General features: G+C 47.7%; 1 protein-coding gene across 1 annotated transcript; it reads left to right on the plus strand.

The window, feature by feature from the left end:
• Positions 1-7,796: 7,796 nt before the first annotated feature.
• LOC145793282 (uncharacterized) lies at positions 7,797-9,026 on the plus strand. The gene is made up of 3 exons (XM_082876068.1): positions 7,797-8,201; positions 8,282-8,380; positions 8,589-9,026. Exons 1-3 carry the CDS (start codon positions 7,797-7,799, stop codon positions 9,024-9,026), a joined length of 942 nt encoding a protein of 313 aa, XP_082732194.1.
• The last annotated feature ends 8,798 nt before the right edge of the window (positions 9,027-17,824 follow it).

The following is a 17,824-nucleotide window of genomic DNA, read 5'->3' on the forward strand; positions in this document are numbered from 1 at the left end:
GTATGGCAAAAATGGCATGCAAGAATAGGGGCCAAGAGAGGGGTAATGAAGCAAGTGATATAAGCAAAACCCAAACTGAAAAAATTCCTTCAACAACATTGAAGAGGGACCAAAAATATGAATGTGTACAGTATATGGCAAGCCTCGAATCAATATACAAACATGCTAAAAAAAGGCACAAGATTGAGGCTCAAAAGGTGCTATAACATGAAGTACACAAAATAATCATCAAACAGAAAAAAAATGTTAATGAAACATAAAGTATAGGCCAAAATAAGGCCCATTTCAGTTCGGACCAAGGTCCAAAAACAGAAGCAAAGGGGGCTGCCAATTTATGCAAAAATGGGGCCAAATAAGGGATATAACTACAAGTGACACATGGAGGCACCAAATGGTGAGGGGCCCTTCAACAATGTTGAATAATGGCCCAAAATAAGAATATTCACAGATTACATCATGCTCAAAAACAAATTATTCATGGGCCAAAAATAGCATGCAAGATTATTACATATAAGAGGATCAATGAAGCAAGTGCATCATGGAGGGCTCAAACAGGGTTGAGCCCTTAATGAAAAGTGAAAATGAGCTCAAAAGAAGGCCCCTTTCAGTTAGGGCCGGAGCTTGAAACAAAAAGCATAAAGGGCTTACAAATGGATCAAGAAAAAGGGTCAAAGAGGAGAAATGTTACTCACCCTTGAAGACTAAGGCTTTTGTTGCTTCTTGGACCAATTTGCAGCTTCTTTAGCCTTTGAGAAGTCCTCCTTGTTGCTGGAAATGAAGTGGTGATGGTAGAGCTTGGTGGTGTAGAAGAAATGGTGATTAGGGACTTAGGTTTTTTTAAGGAAATGAGAAGGATGGAGGGAGAGATGGATCTTGAGACTTGAAGAACAATTTTTCCAACCCCTACAAGTGAAGCCACCAGCTGGTTATAAGGGCCAAAAAGGGGGTGTAAAGGTGGGGGAAAAGGAGGGCAACTTTCCCCCACAAAATATCCCCCGGATAAAGATATTTTCTGGGGGATAAAGCTCCACAGCTGTAAAGTGCACAGTGCAAGGAACTGGGCCGGCCAGTTACTTTTGCTCCAGGTGGCCGGCCGGCCACACCTCCTCGCCGGCCGGCTAGGGGTCAAAAGGGTCAAGAAGATTTAGTGGCCGGCCACCAACTGATGGTGTCCTCCTGTGTGTGTACAACACAACCCTGTGGTTTGAAGTTCAAGAAAGTGGGTCCAAGGGGTTCAACATTAGCCCGGAAAGAGGGGTTCAAAAGGGTCAGGTGGAATTACTGGCCGGCCACCATTTTTTAGGGTCCTCCCATGTGTGTACATCACAAATATGTGGTTCAAAGTTCAAGAATGTGGGCCCAAGGTGTTCAACATTAGCTCGGAAGGAGGGGGTCAAAAGGGTCAAGTAGCATTAATGGCCGGCCACCAACTTTTAGGGTCCTCCCATGTGTGTACATCACAAAAATGTGGTTCAAAGTTCAAGAATGTGGGCCCAAGGTGTTCAACATTAGCCCGGAAGTGTGAAAAACGGGCGCCGGAGGGCGTCGGAGGATGTATAACTGGTTGCTGCAACAATTGCTGGCCTCCCACCCTTCAGTGACCTCCCCGGTGATAAAACAGAGGTACTTGCCAAAAATGAACGAAAACCGTTGCAAAACGAATGTTCGGGGGCCAAAACGCGCAGTTCGGCGTCCCGAAAATGGGTTGTTAAGCGGCGAAAGTGGCGTTCGGCCACGAAGTGGGTTTCTCAGACCCCAGTGTCCCTCAAAAGGGAGTATAAAGGGAGTATGCCAAAAACCGGAGCAATAGGAGATGGTTAAGCGGTCCCGAACCGAGGCACACGGCCAACAGTCCCGAAAAACCGGAAACCGGACTCCGAAATGGGAAAAATGGCCTACGGCCACCAAATGTAGCCTACGGACATTGAGAGATGGTCTACGGGACCTCTCCCTTCCCTCAGGAAAAGAAACAAAGAAAACCGAGCCTGGTTCGCAAACCGAGGCAAAGTATAAAAGAGGGTTCGGAAGTCCGGAGGCAGGGCTCACGGTCGTAACTCTGAAACTTCTAAACGAGCACATTATGCAACATCACCAAGCGCTCAATCAGTGACGTCTGAGTCTTAAGGTCGGTCAAAAATGGGGTGTCTACAGTTGCCCCTCTTTGACAGAACTCGAAAGTCACAAGTGACGGGAGTGAATGTCAAAGCCCAGAGACGACCCATTTTCGACAAGGCCGGAGACTTAGACAAACGTACAAGATAAACAAAGATGTGCCCGCAGGCATGCCCGCAGGCAGGGGGCAAAATGCAAATGATATGCAAGAAGCCCAACATAACTCAATGATCATGCAAATGCAGCAAGCTGTAATGAAGCAAGTATTCGCAAATAGATGCAACAGTTTTAAGCGAGAATGCAAAGCAACAACTACATTTCATGCAGTTAAGAATGCGGAGGATTATTCAATCCCCGCCACGTCTCACACGGAAAAGATACGATACCTGCGCGATTCGTCTGGTCGCACCAGCCTCAATTGAACCGTACATACAATATCGTGCCTGCAAAAAGAGAGAAATTGCAACAAGTACAATATGCTATATATCCAATGTGATTCTGGAAGTCTGACACACGCAGTGCCAGCAAGTGAATGCATCGCAATGCAAAAGTGGAACATGCGTGACAACGCATGTCCAAGTATAGAGGTATGCCAATATCAAGAAATGTGCACGTTAAGGCAGGTATGCTCATGAGAATGCAAGATAATGTGACACGAGCATGAATCAGGGTGTCCGTTTGTCATGAAACAACGAGTACGGAAACGCGTGTTTCGGCGAAGGTAACTCAATTACGGCCTCCGACCCACTTCCTGGAAGGGCTACAACTCATTCAAAAAGGATACACTTTGATTTCGATGAATGATGATGAGACATATGTCAGATCTCGAAGCCGAAGTCCCGACGGAGCAATTTCGCGACCGGAAGTGTACTTTTCTTGAACTTTTTCAGGTCCCGGGAACTCCGATCTTCCTCAAAATTTGCAGAGAGCTAGGTGGGCATGTGGGGGATATGGCCGGCCGTTTATCTTCCCAAGGGGAGGTGGCCAATCGATCTTCCATAAAGCAAATAGCTGGCCGGCCAGTTTTCCAAAAAGCAGATAGCTGGCCGGCTAGAAAAGAGGGCCGGCCGGCCATATGCCCAAATTCGGGGGCATTTTGGTATTTTCACCTCCTTTTTGATGCTCCTTCAATCCAAGGCTTGGGGCCTATATAAGGCAGCCGAGACCTTCCCCTTTCTTGCCTCCTACAACACTTTCTTCTCCAGATCTGAGTTCCACACGCGTTTTCCAACGCCCCGCGCAAATTGTTTTCGCAAAAATATTCAGTTTCAAGCACTTTGAAGCGATTAAATTTCGGTTTCGGAGCTTCTTTTCGCATTTTCGTCACTTGAGGTAAGTTTATCTCAATATTTGGAAGATTTTCTCGGGAGTTGACTTTTATTGACTTTTTCATTTCCCGAGAGTTGACTTTTGTTGACTTTTTCCAATTTTGGCTCATTTTGCTCATTTTTGCTCCCTTTGCAGATCTTCCGAAAATGGCGGGTAATTCTCCCCACGGCGGAGGTTTTCCAGGCGCCAGAGATGATTTTGATCCCATGACCCTACCCCCGAGGACCCGACCTTTTATTCCCGGGAGGTACAACCCGCCAGCACATGTTCTTCCACGCGCCGTTTTCCGTCACTTCACTAGTTTTGACGAGCGAACACCCGGGGATCTGCTTCTCCGAGAGCCGGAGCATCACCTCTCTCATGAGGCCCGAGAGGTATTTACTTCATTTTCTGTATCTTTCGTACATTTCGCGCCTTTGCCATGCTTGAACTCGCAGTTTAGCTTATGACATAGTACTTTGCTTGCATCCTGAACATGTAGTTTCAACACTCGAATTTCCGAACACTCGGCTCATTAATTAATTGCGAACGCACAGTACACATTAGTTAAGAGGCGAACACACGGCTCAAACACTGATTTGTCGAACACACAGCCCGAATTCGAAAGTGAACACACAGCCCACACTTTAAATTTTCTGAACACGCAGCCCAGATTGATAGTAGAGAACACGCAGCCCACAATTTAACTGAAAGTTGAACACGCAGCCCAAACTTCAAATTTTCTGAACACGCAGCCCAGATAGATAGTGAACATGCAGCCCAAACTTCAAATTTTCTGAACACGCAGCCCAGATAGATAGTGAACACGCAGCCCACAACTTAACTGAAAGTTGAACACGCAGCCCAAACTTCAAATTTTCTGAATACGCAGCCCAGATAGATAGTGAACACGCAGCCCAAACTTCAAATTTTCTGAATACGCAGCCCAGATAGATAGTGAACACGCAGCCCACAATTTAACTGAAAGTTGAACACGCAGCCCAAACTTCAAATTTTCTGAATACGCAGCCCAGATAGATAGTGAACACGCAGCCCACAATTTAACTGAAAGTTGAACACGCAGCCCAAACTTCAAATTTTCTGAACACGCAGCACAGATAGATAGTGAACACGCAGCCCACAATTTAACTGAAAGTTGAACACGCAGCCCAAACTTCAAATTTTCTGAACACGCAGCCCAGATAGATAGTGAACACGCAGCCCACAATTTAACTGAAAGTTGAACACGCAGCCCAAACTTTAAATTTTCTGAACACGCAGCCCAGATAGATAGTGAACACGCAGCCCACAATTTAACTGAAAGTTGAACACGCAGCCCAAACTTCAAATTTTCTGAACACGCAGCCCACAATTTAATTGAAAGTTGAACACGCAGCCCAAACTTCAAATTTTTTGAATACGCAGCCCAGATAGATAGTGAACACGCAGCCCACAATTTAACTGAAAGTTGAACACGCAGCCCAAACTTCAAATTTTCTGAATACGCAGCCCAAATAGATAGTGAACACGCAGCCCACAATTTAACTGAAAGTTGAACACGCAGCCCAAACTTCAAATTTTCTGAACACGCAGCCCAGATAGATAGTGAACACGCAGCCCACAATTTAACTGAAAGTTGAACACGCAGCCCAAACTTCAAATTTTCTAAACACGCAGCCCAGATAGATAGTGAACACGCAGCCCACAATTTAACTGAAAGTTGAACACGCAGTCCAAACTTCAAATTTTCTGAACACGCAGCCCAGATAGATAGTGAACACGCAGCCCACAATTTAACTGAAAGTTGAACACGCAGCCCAAACTTCAAATTTTTTGAATACGCAGCCCAGATAGGTAGTAAACACGCAGCCCACAATTTAACTGAAAGTTGAACACGCAGCCCAAACTTCAAATTTTCTGAACACGCAGCCCAGATAGATAGTGAACACGCAGCCCACAATTTAACTGAAAGTTGAACACGCAGCCCAAACTTCAAATTTTTTGAACACGCAGCCCACAATTTAACTGAAAGTTGAACACGCAGCCCAAACTTCAAATTTTCTGAATACGCAGCCCAGATAGATAGTGAACACGCAGCCCACAATTTAACTGAAAGTTGAACACGCAGCCCAAACTTCAAATTTTCTGAACACGCAGCCCAGATAGATAGTGAACACGCAGCCCACAATTTAACTGAAAGTTGAACACGCAGCCCAAACTTCAAATTTTCTGAACACGCAGCCCAGATAGATAGTGAACACGCAGCCCACAATTTAACTGAAAGTTGAACACGCAGCCCAAACTTCAAATTTTCTGAACACGCAGCCCCGATAGATAGTGAACACGCAGCCCACAATTTAACTGAAAGTTGAACACGCAGCCCAAACTTCAAATTTTCTGAATACGCAGCCCAGATAGATTGTGAACACGCAGCCCACAATTTAACTGAAAGTTGAACACGCAGCCCAAACTTCAAATTTTCTGAATACGCAGCCTAGATAGATAGTGAACACGCAGCCCACAATTTAACTGAAAGTTGAACACGCAGCCCAAACTTCAAATTTTCTGAACACGCAGCCCACAATTTAACTGAAAGTTGAACACGCAGCCCAAACTTCAAATTTTCTGAATACGCAGCCCAGATAGATAGTGAACACGCAGCCCACAATTTAACTGAAAGTTGAACACGCATCCCAAACTTCAAATTTTCTGAACACGTAGCCCAGATAGATAGTGAACACGCAGCCCACAATTTAACTGAAAGTTGAACACGCAGCCCAAACTTCAAATTTTCTGAACACGCAGCCCAGATAGATAGTGAACACGCAGCCCACAATTTAACTGAAAGTTGAACACGCAGCCCAAACTTCAAATTTTCTGAACACGCAGCCCACAATTTAACTGAAAGTTGAACACGCAGCCCAAACTTCAAATTTTCTGAATACGCAGCCCAGATAGATTGTGAACACGCAGCCCACAATTTAAGTGAAAGTTGAACACGCAGCCCAAACTTCAAATTTTCTGAACACGCAGCCCAGATAGATTTGCATGTAGCTTATTTCACTTCATCGGCACACAGCCCAGTTCATCTCATTGGCACACAGCCCATTCATTTCATTATTGACACATGTATTCATTCTGAATGCAGGTTGGTTCTCGCAGCGTACGGGGATATGGTTCCACCGCCGCGCGGGACTGGTACGCCGAGCTCCCGGAGGCCGTTCGAGATTTGGTAGACTTGGCAGGATTCGGGGCTTTCTGCGTTGGGTTGTCCCGTTGCACTGCCAGGAGGACTCTGATGGCAGCCTTGGTAGAGAGATGGTGGGACACCACCAACTCCTTTCATTTCTCTGCCACTGGAGACATGACCATGACGCCTCTAGACTTCGCTGTGTTGACTGGCTTAGACATAGGAGGTTGGCCCATCCCCTATGATGAGGATATGGGCGAGTGGGAGGCCGCTTGGATGTATCTATTGGGGGCTCACCCGCCTGTTGACAGGGTTTCTGGGAGAGTCCGATACACTTGGTTCTCTTCCCACTTCCGGCGGGCGGAGATGGTGCCCGAGACCCCCGAGGAGACTGAGCAGTACGCCCGTGGTTTCCTTATGTTCCTCTTCGGGACTACCCTGTTCGCCGACAGAGGGAACACAGTCGGGCTATACCTGCTGAGCGCTCTGGTTGACCTATCACAGGTCCATCGATATGACTGGGGTGGCGCCGGCCTGGCTACCCTTTACTTTTATTGAGCGCGACCTCCCGCGGGCGGGGCGATTTACTTGGCGGCTACTGGAGAGCCTGGGAGGTACTTTTCTGTCCTCTTGATTTACATTTCTGCTCTTCATTACTTGTACATTGCACACACAGCGCACTTTTACAGTCTGTATTTTGCTCTCAGCATTTCGTACTTACATTCTGCACTGCTTTTCTCAGCTATGGGTCTATGTATACTTCCCAGCATTGGCCCCAGAGTTGGAGGTGGCAGGGGTTCCCATGACCCCATACTCACTGGTGTTCGAGGGCCCGCACCGGCTGAGACCTCGAGAGACCCTCCTTTACCTGCGACAGTACTTTGACACTGTGCGACATTCAGAGGTACCTCAGAACTTTCAGTTCCTTTCATTTGCATCTTTGATTTGCTCTGTATATTCTCGATTTCTGATTGGTTTATGCATTTATCATCCGCAGATCACATGGCAGCCCTGGGTGTCCCTGGGTGATGGTCTCCGACTTCAGTATACCGGAGGGTCAGACATCTCCCAGTATAGAGTCCTGCTTGAAGGGCCGGTTGGCAGGGCATGGTTCCTGGGGGAACGCTTTCTGCGCCAGGTATGGGGGTATCTTTCTCAGGATCCTCCCGTAGTGCCCCCAGTCAGCATGCGGACTGCTGACAGGCTCTCTTACTCGGAGGTAGTCGGCGCCATGCTGGGTAGTGATGCTTTACTATATATTGAGGAGGGGGACTACGCCACTTACCGTCACATATACTTGATGCCTCCATTGACGGGAGCTCGTATCCCGATGATGAGGCCTGCCGGTATGTCATCCTCGGGCCAGGCTCGGGCTCGGGCTGCAGACGCCCCTTCTACTAGCAGGGCTGGTACATCTAGAGGTGGGAGTAGACCGGTTCCTCCGATTCCGTCGACTTATCCTCATCCTGGATGGCCAGATATGCCGACTGAGTTGATGGCGTGGCAGTATGGGGCTATCTCTCCGACCCCGATCCCGCTAGAGCCTCCGATGCCCAGTGATCGATACGCCATTGATCCTGACTCACCGCTGGTATGCTCCACTGTTTTTCATTCATCATTCAGATGTTTAGACATTTTTGTTCACTGATGATTATGAGCTCATATTTGCAGCCACCGCGAGGGTACATGGAGGAGGTGGTTGGACTGGTGGCCACACTCGAGGGCATGGTTCTGCGGAGGGAGGCACAGTTGTCTGTCGCGGGCATTCAGGTACCCTTCAGTTTTCTGGCATTTATCATACTTCTGATGACATGCTGATTTTTACTGCATCGATAAACTACTTGTGTAGAGCACATCTGACACACACCCCACTTGTACACTGTATTTACATGCACTCGCTTCACGTAGCCTTTGCTTATATCTGCATCTGATGTATATATTTGGACTTATGTATTTGAATTGAACTCTTTGTTTTCAGATGCCTTCATGGTCCGGTCAGCCGCAGGCCAGGCCACCTGGGCCTCCTTGGGGAGCTGGGCCATCTGGGCCTTTTCAGGGAGTTGGGTCACCCGGGCCTTTTCAGGGGGCGGGGCCATCTGGGCCTTCCCGAGGAGCCGGGCCATCTAGGCCTTTTCGAGGAGCTCGAGGAGGGCCTGTCCGCAGACGCAGGACTCACGTTGTAGAGGTGGAGCCTGATGAGGAGGAGGAGGATGCTGAGGAGGAGGAGGAGGCTACCGATCGTCAGTCAGAGACATCTGCTGAGGAGGGGGGCTCCGGTTTTGGTTCGGGGAACAGAGGTGAGGCTGAGGGGGATCTTGAGGATGACAGCTCCGACCCAGATGATGATGATGGCGCAGAGGTTGTCCCGCAGAAGAGGATGAGGAGTGCTTCTCATTCCCGCTCCCGAGGACATTGATGCTGTTGTTTCCTGCTTTATTTTTCTTTTTGCTAGTAATTTGTAGCACACATTGTTAGGCAGTTTTATTTTTTTTTGTAAAACTTGTACCTTTGTTTGTTGTAAAGCATGATGGAATGAAATAGCTTTTGAAAAGGTGTTCGTATTTTAAACTTTAGCATCGTATCGCATCATTTTATTTTGCGCCAAAAATGAAATTGAATGGGAATGTGCATTGTGTAATCACCAAGTCAGGTAGTGAACCGACGCAACAAACTAAGCAATTCAACTTACTAAGATATAACAGAACCTTAGGAAGTTTACAACTCAATAAGCAAAATACAACAGTGTTGACAACGCAAATAAACAAGACTTAAACAAAGATTGTTTAATCAGAGAGCAATGACTCGAAAACACGAAACACGTCCGCTCGACAAACAACTCGATAAGCAAAACAACAACTCGATAATCAAAACAACAACTCGATAAACAAAACAACAACAGAGTGTACTTCAGACGATCTGGGCATCGGAACGCATGCGAAACGGAGGGAGATGAAGGCCTTTGACTCTCCCGTTGCATGGAAATGCTTGAAACTTCCCCTCGAAGAGTAAAACAGGGCCAAGGAGATACATTGCAGCATTGCCGGCCACCTTTGGGAGCCGGCCGGCCATTTTTGTGGAGAGAAACAGCTGGCCGGCCAGTTTTGTAAAAAGTAAATGGCTGGCCAGCCAGAAAAGGTGGCCGGCCGGCCACTTAGTCCTGCAGTCACCTGATTTTTGACACGTGTCCCCGTGAATAGTGTTTTTCCTTCTATAAAAGCCTCAACTTCAGGAACATTCATTTCATCTTAGTTTTAGACAAAGATGGAGGCGTTTCTCGCAGAAAATGTCACATCTTGGATCTCTTCTCTAGATGGCTCAGAAAAGCTGAATTTCCGGGGTTTCGGCTTGAATGCACTATTCACGCTGAGCCGTACTCCGCTACATCTCCCTTTTCTCCGTGCCGCGGCAAGGTTCTGGAATCCAGTGACGCATGTTTTTAGCTTTGGCGGCCAAGAGGTATGTCCTACTTTCGAAGATTTTCAGGTTTTGATGGAGTCTGAATGCTCTGAAGTGATCTTGCCTCAGCTCCGTTTTGGCCATGCTCAGGCTTTAGGGCGGATGTGTGGGCTCACGGCGCATGATGCTCGATCTCTGATCTGCAGTGGGGAACTGGACATCCTCGGCTTGATCCACCGTTTTTCCGACGCCAGTGACCGCAGCAACCATTATTGGCAGGGTTTCCGGCAACACGCCCTCTGCTTATGTTTGTTGTCTCACTTTCTGCTTTCCTCGGGCTTCGGCGGGGCTAGCATTCGCCTGATTGAAGTTGCCCAAGGCTTGAGAGAAGGAAAGAGCTGTATTGCCATGACCTTGGCCGAGACACTGATGGGTTTAGATTCTGTCTATCGCCGGGAGGCGACTAGGTTTGCTGGGAGTCCACTGCTGCTGCAGGTAATGTTTCCCACCCAACCTTACATATATATTTGCTCACATCACTCGACCCTCAGGCTCGGTTTTTCTCACAAAACCCTTGTCTTACTTTTCTCTCATCGTACATCTCTCTGTTATTTATTCTCTCATTTTCCATCCCTCCCCCAGGTATGGTTAATGGACAAGTTGCAGGTTGTGGACTTTTGCCCGGCCTATTCAGCTCGAGGCTACTTCTTTCGGCAGCGCCTAATCAATGCTCTTGACGAAAGGTGGTGGTTTGATTGGATGTGCAATCTGTCCGCAGACGGCATTGCTTGGCGTTGTCCTTGGCTCAACCTCCCGGCAATGAGCTATAGTATGTCCCGGCTGATTGGGATCCAATTGATTGGTCTAACCCACTGCGTATTCTATTTTCCGTTCCGGTTCCTGCGTCAGTTTGGTCATGATCAGACCTGCCCACCGGAGGGGATTGAGTACCCAGCTGCTTTCCCGGCCCGGGGGGCGCAGCTCGCCCGATATGCCACAGCATGGAGGACTAGAGAGCTCCTGGCCCCTGCTTCTACTTTCAGTTGCACTTTGTCCGATGAGTGCTTGGATTGGCTCAATGAGGAGGCACAGGTTGGGCCTAGCTTGGCTTCAGATGCTTCGTCCAGCTCTGGAAGGGGACGCAGAGATACTTGATTCAACTATGCCCCAAATTTGTTGCTTATTTAGTATTTTCAAGTTTTCTTTATGAATGTACCAAAAAAAAAAAAAAAGCAACCTCGATTGTAATGCAAGAGCAGGAGAACTCAGTTTTGAAATCAATGAAATTGAAAGTTGTGGTACTGAAAATTTTCTGTTTTTGGTCCAAAAATGGTCTTAGTCGTAAAAAGATTGATTTGAACAAAGTCAACTTTTATTAAAACTTTTCAAAACTATTTTCGATGTGGATCAAAATTGGACACGCCGAAAATCTATCACTGAGATGCACAACCCCAGATCCCCGCAACTGGAAAGTTGCCCCTAGTCTGAAGAACTTTGCACCGTCGCGGCAACGGAAAGGTGCCCCTAGTTTGAACAGCACTGTACCAGAGATCACGATAAATGCTGATGGATAAAGATGGCTGAGATGATCAAAATGGACAGAGTTGATCGGGGAAAAGTTTATGGCTGAACTTCAAGGTGAAGTTGCCTACGTATCCCAAAGATGGGAATCAAGCCTTACGTAGTTCAGGATGAGGTTCACTCGAGTATTTTCACTCTCCTTTTGCGCTCTAACTTTTGCCAAGGCCGCCCTTTGCGGGTTTTCAACCTTGCGAGCTCAGTTTTTATATTTTCTAATTTTTTGTGCTCTGACTTTTGCCTAGGTCGCCCTTTCGGATTTTCGACCTAGCGAGCCTCTCAAGGATAGTATTTCTTCAACTTGTCCATATTGATCGGTTGTGAGAACTCCAAGCCATCTAGATCGATCAGAACCACAGCTCCACCAGACCAGATAGCTTTGATGATGTAAAGACCAGTCCAATTGGGTTTGAACTTGCCCCTTGGGTCGTGGATGGGAGCTCGGTTGTCTTTGAGCACCAAATCTCCTTCTTTCAGATTCCTGGACTTAACCTTCTTGTTGAAAGCCCGGGCAATTCTGCGTTGATAGCCTTGGATGTAGTACAGTGCTTTCAGTCTTCTTTCATCAAAGAGCATGAGTTCTTCGAATCTGTTGTGCTGCCAATCTGCTTCGGCTATTTGGCATTCAGCCAATACTCGTAACGACGGAACCTCAATCTCAATGGGTAGAACAGCCTCCATTCCATAGACCAATGAAAATGGAGTTGCTCCAGTAGAAGTTCTGATTGAAGTCCTGTAGCCCCATAGAGCAAATGGCAGCTTGTCTGGCCAATCCCGATAGGTTCCCACCTTCTTCTGCAGTATATGCTTGATATTCTTGTTGGCAGCCTCAACCGCTCCGTTGGTCTGCGGCCGGTATGTAGATGACTTATGGAAAGCCACATTGTATTTTTCCAACAAGTCTATCACTTCTTTCTTGAAGTGGGAACCATTATCTAAAATTATCTTGTTTGGCACCCCGTAGCGACAGATGATGTTGTTTTTGATGAACTTTGCGACGTGCGACGCCTTCAACACCGCGTATGATTGGGCCTCGACCCACTTTGTGAAATAATCTATCGCTACTAGGATAAACTCATGCCCGTTTGACCCTTTCGGGGTAACAGCTCCGATCACATCAATTCCCCAGACTGAAAAAGGCCATGGTGAAGTCATGTTGTACAGTTTTGACGGCGGGATGTTCATGCGGTTTGCATGAATTTGACACTTGTGGCATCGCCGAACAAAACCAATACAATCCTCCTCCATGGTTGACCAGTAGTAGCCCTGTCTGAGGATTTTTCTGGCCAGCATTACTCCATTCATGTGTGCACCGCACTCCCCCCCATGGATGGCTTCCATCAGGCGTTTCGACTCTTCAGCTTCTACACAGAGCTTATGCATTCCCAGATGACCCCTTTTGTACAGCTTACCCCCGCAGATGATAAACTGAGCAGCCATTCTTCTGATGGCCCTCTTATCCTTGGCATTTGCCCCTAGTGGATATGTCTCCTTTTCCAAGAAGTTCCAGATGTCGTAATACCAGGGGTTGTCGTCTTGAACTTCATCTATGGCGGAAATCAACTCGTATGCTGGCACAAACTTCTGATCAATAATGACTGGACGCATCCGGACTCCGGACGGGATGTCTATCATAGAAGATAGAGTTGCTAATGAATCTGCAAACCTGTTGTTCTCTCTTACGAGGTGGGTGAAATTTAGCTTCTCAAACCTAGGAATTAACAAATCCAAGGTTTGGTGGTAGATTATCATCCTTTCCTCCTTGACTTTCCAATCTCCTTTTGCTTGAGACACAACAAGGTTTGAGTCCCTAATGACGTCCAACCGTCTTGCCCCTAGTTCCAGGGCTGCTTCCAGGCCAGCAATACATGCCTCATACTCTGCTTCATTGTTGGAAACTTTGAACTGGAGCTTGAATGCTAGAGGGATACGGGAATCATCAGGTGCTATCAGCAACACCCCTATCCCATACCCATACTGGTTTGACGCTCCGTCAAAGTACATCGTCCAAGTTTCATCTTTGACGTGCAGAATGGCTTCATCTGGGAATAGATACTCAACCGCTTCATCCCCCTCAACCGGGTGGTCGGCATGGAACTCCGCTACCGCTCTCCCTTTTACTGACTTGCGCGTTACATACTTCAAATCAAATTCGGAGAGCAACAGCAGCCAACGAGCTAGCCTACCCGTAAGTGCTGGTTTCTCGAAAAGATATTTGATGGGATCTAAACGCGAAACCAACATTACAGAGTGAGCTAACAGGTAGTGCCGCAGCTTCCTGGTTACCCATACCAAGGCCAAACAAGCCTTCTCCAGCGGTGTATAGCGGGTCTCGTAATTCAGCACCTTTTTGCTCAGATAGTAGATGGCTCTTTCCACTTTGTCTTCTGACTCCTGCGCGAGCATGCAGCCCATGGTGGTCTCAGTTACCGAAAGATACAATATCAACGGCCTCCTCGGCTCTGGTGGCGACAACACGGGCGGGTTCTGTAAATATTCTTTGATCTGTTCAAAAGCTGCTTGACATCGGCCGTCCCATTGGAATTTCTTTCCTTTCTTCAGGAGACCAAAAAGTGGTTCACAAGTCAAGGTTAATTTAGAAATAAACCGTCTTATGAATTGCACTTTACCCAGAAAGCCTCGCACCTCCTTTTCAGTCCTTGGTGGTGGCATTTCTAAGATGGCCTTGATTTTGGAAGGGTCGACCTCGATGCCCCTTTGTGTAATCAGAAACCCTAGCATCTTCCCTGCTGTAACACCAAACGTGTATTTCTGGGGATTCAGTCGCAGCCGAAACTCTTTGACCCTTTGAAAGAATTTTTGTAAGGCGGTGTAGTGGCCCTCTCTATCTTTGGACTTGACAATCATGTCGTCCACATACACCTCGACCTCTTTATGGATCATATCATGCAATATTGTAGTTGCTGCCCGTTGATACGTAGCTCCAGCATTTTTCAACCCGAATGGCATCACTCTATAACAATATGTACCCCACGGGGTAGTGAACGCAGTCTTCTCCTGGTCTTCGGGTGCCATCACTATTTGATTATAGCCTGAGAAACCATCCATAAACGAAAGCAAGGTGTGTCCTGCCGTGAAATCTACCAATTCATCAATGTGCGGCAAGGGGAAATCATCCTTCGGACTGGCCTTGTTCAAATCTCTGAAGTCTACACAGACCCGAATTCTGCCATCCTTCTTTGGTACCGGAACAATGTTGGCCAACCAAGTTGGGTATTCAGATACCAGCAGGAACCCTGCGTCAATTTGCTTGGTGACCTCTTCCTTAATTTTGAGGGCCCAGTCCGGGCGAATCCTTCTGAGTTTCTATTTGACAGGGCGGGCCTCGGGATCAAGAGGGATCCGGTGCTGTACAATCTCAGGATCGATTCCAGGCATGTCTTCGTAGGACCATGCGAAAACATCTTTGAAATCTTTTAATAAAGCGACTAAGCGCTCGCGCTCCTCTGAAGACAACGTGGTCCCGATCTGGACCAGCCGCGGGTCCTTCTCAGTACCAACATTCACAGTAGTGATTTCATCCATTAAAGGTTTAACAAATCTTTCCTGCTCTTAATCAATTAATCGTTGCAAAACTGGGGGAATTTCTCCCTCGTTGTTTTCATCAAAATTTTGAAAATCCTGATTTAAGCAATAAATCAAAGGCACAGAAAAATACTCAGAAACCACATCCACATCATTCTCATTAAATATTTCCAAGCCATCAGATTCCTCTGTTACAACAGACTCAAAAGAAAATGAAAAAGACGACCTAGACAGGACTGTGGCATCCTGGTTATCACCCCCAGGAATATCGGACTCAGACTCAGTCGAGCTGGAATCTGATTCCGACGCACAAGATTCGGTAGAATCAGATTCCGGCTCACTACCTGACCCAGAGCTGCTAGATAAAAAGCCTTCTTCATATTGCCAGATGAGAGAAGGTGCGATAGATGCATTCAAGATCAGCGCTGGAAAGCCCGCAACTATTTCATCTCCAATCATAGAAACCGTAGAGTTATCCCCCAAGCACTCTTGGCCGATCGGAGGATCTGATAGTAGACTCGCCAGTGCTACCCCATTTCAAGCTCTGTGCTCTCAGGATCCACTGCTTCACATTGCTCAACCTCAGTTGGTGGGTCTGTTTGCGCTTCGGCAACGTCATCCCCAGATAGTTGTATGTCGAAGAAGATTTCAAAACCAGGCACGCGCTTCCCCTCCGCGTTTAGCCATGGCTCCGGGAAGCCGCAGAATGGAAAATCTTACCCCTCCCGGACGAAGCGTCCGTTTAGGGTACCCCAGATGGGCCTGTGCATTAACTCAAATGGCTTCCCGGCCTTCTTTGCCCTGGCTCTTCCGGCCATTTCTTTTCCTTTCCTTACCCAGTCCTCTTTGGTGGGCAGATAACCCAGTCCAAAGGCGTGAGGGTTGTGTGGCACTTCGGCCAACATTGAGACGCCCTTCCGGCCGCTTCTCCCTAATCCCATCCCGGGGGTATGTTTTAGCTTGTTCATGAGGTAGATAGATTGAGCACTAATGTACATGCCCTCATTCACAGCCATGACATTCTGCACCACTTGAGCCTTGGCCAAAGTGAACCCCGATAAAAACACATCCTCCGTGCCGTGCTCGATCTCCAAGACAGGTGTGGACACTTCCGGCGGTGGATGGATGGATGAATTCCCAAAAACGATCGCTACCCCTTTCCCGTGAGGGTACTTTAGCATCTGATGTAGAGTGGAAGAGACTGCTTTGACCTGGTGCAACCACGGTCGCCCCAAAAGTAGGTTAAAGGTTGCGGGAACGTCCAAGATATGAAATTCAATGCTATGTTGTCCTGGACCAACCTTGGTTTGAATTTTAACAGTCCCCATCACTTCTCTGCTGGTATTGTCGTATGCTCTGATTACTTGAATGGTCGGGACGAAGTCCACGGGCTTTAACCCGATTGCATATGCCGTTCTGGTCGGGCAGACATTAATCGCAGACCCGGTATCAACAAGTACCACCGGTATCCACTTATCTCTACATTCCACGGAAATATAGAGAGGTTTGTTATGACTTGTGCCCTCAGGCGGTAGTTCCTTGTCCGAAAAGGTTAATGCCGGGGAACCTCCTCCCGGAAAAACCAGCCCAACCAGCTATTCAGGTGTGGTGTCTATGGAGAGTTTGGACTTGTCCATAGCAGATAGGACAGCTTTTCTATGTACTCGTGATGCCATTAGCAGTCCCCAGATGGAGATGTCTGCTTGTATCTTCTTTAATTGTTTCAGCACAGCTTCCTCTTCAATCTGCTTCTCCTTCTGTTTCTCCGCTTCTCTATCCTTCCCGGATGCCTCGGGTTGGTCCAGGTGTGGGGGTTTGAAGTACCGCCCACTTCTCGTCATATGGTCAACTTCATCAAGATACCAAGTGTCATCCGGTTGGCCATTTCCCCAGTCTTCATCCGTGTGGGCAAGACATAAGTCGTCGTCTTCCCACCACATCCCACTGGCAGCCAATAGGCACCTGTCTGGCTCCGGTTTAGTTGCACTTGCAGTACTCCCTGTCCACGTGCTCGCAACATTCTCTATCTTCGTGCACACAGCACTCTCAGTCCCCTCAGGGCCCTTAGCTTTCCTAGCTCTTTCAGCATCCTCAAACTTTTCTTGTTCCAGCTGCGTCAGTACAGCTGTTTGTTCAACAATTCCCGTATTCATAATGCCCATGTCTCGAACGGAATTCTTAGCACCGGCGCTCTCCGGCGGTATAACTTGACTTTCGGCCCTTCCGGCCACAACTGATATCTCTGCCCCTACCGGGCTCTGTTCTGATTGGGCTTCCCCCACTGCATCTGGTTGATCCTTGAGCCATCCAGTGGCCTCCGCTGATCCCTCATAATCATACCAGTTGATTGACGTATCCCCCAGTTCCTGGTCATCGAAAAATTGCAAGTTAGCAAAGTCCTCCTCTACGGCTGTCAGATCATCTGCCCATAGCCCAGATCCATCCCCCCGGATCATGCATAGCTCTCCTGTCTCTGGCAATTCTATACCTAGCCCAATTCGGCTCGTTGATAGGATGTACTTGCTTGGATCATAGGCTCCCCCAGCAAAACTCTGTCCAGTCCCGGATTCAACAATCTCATTCTCTCCCAAAATCTGCCCTGCCCTGTCTTCGACGGTCACCACCATCGGTTCTGGTTGGGTTTTGGAGATGTCCACCATGCACAAGAAATCTGTGCAGTCGGGGAGGAGCACC

The sequence above is a fragment of the Camellia sinensis genome, chromosome 6 (genome assembly GCF_055761805.1).
Source record: "Camellia sinensis isolate YWXY chromosome 6, ASM5576180v1, whole genome shotgun sequence".
NCBI classification, from domain to species: Eukaryota; Viridiplantae; Streptophyta; class Magnoliopsida; order Ericales; family Theaceae; genus Camellia; species Camellia sinensis.

Coding starts and splice junctions, on each gene's coding strand:
- LOC145793282 (XM_082876068.1), top strand. CDS start 7,797: ATGCGGACTGCTGACAGGCTCTCTTACTCGGAGGTAGTCGGCGCCATG. Junction 8,202..8,281: donor TTGATCCTGACTCACCGCTG/GTATGCTCCACT, acceptor TCATATTTGCAG/CCACCGCGAGGGTACATGGA. Junction 8,381..8,588: donor TGTCTGTCGCGGGCATTCAG/GTACCCTTCAGT, acceptor CTTTGTTTTCAG/ATGCCTTCATGGTCCGGTCA.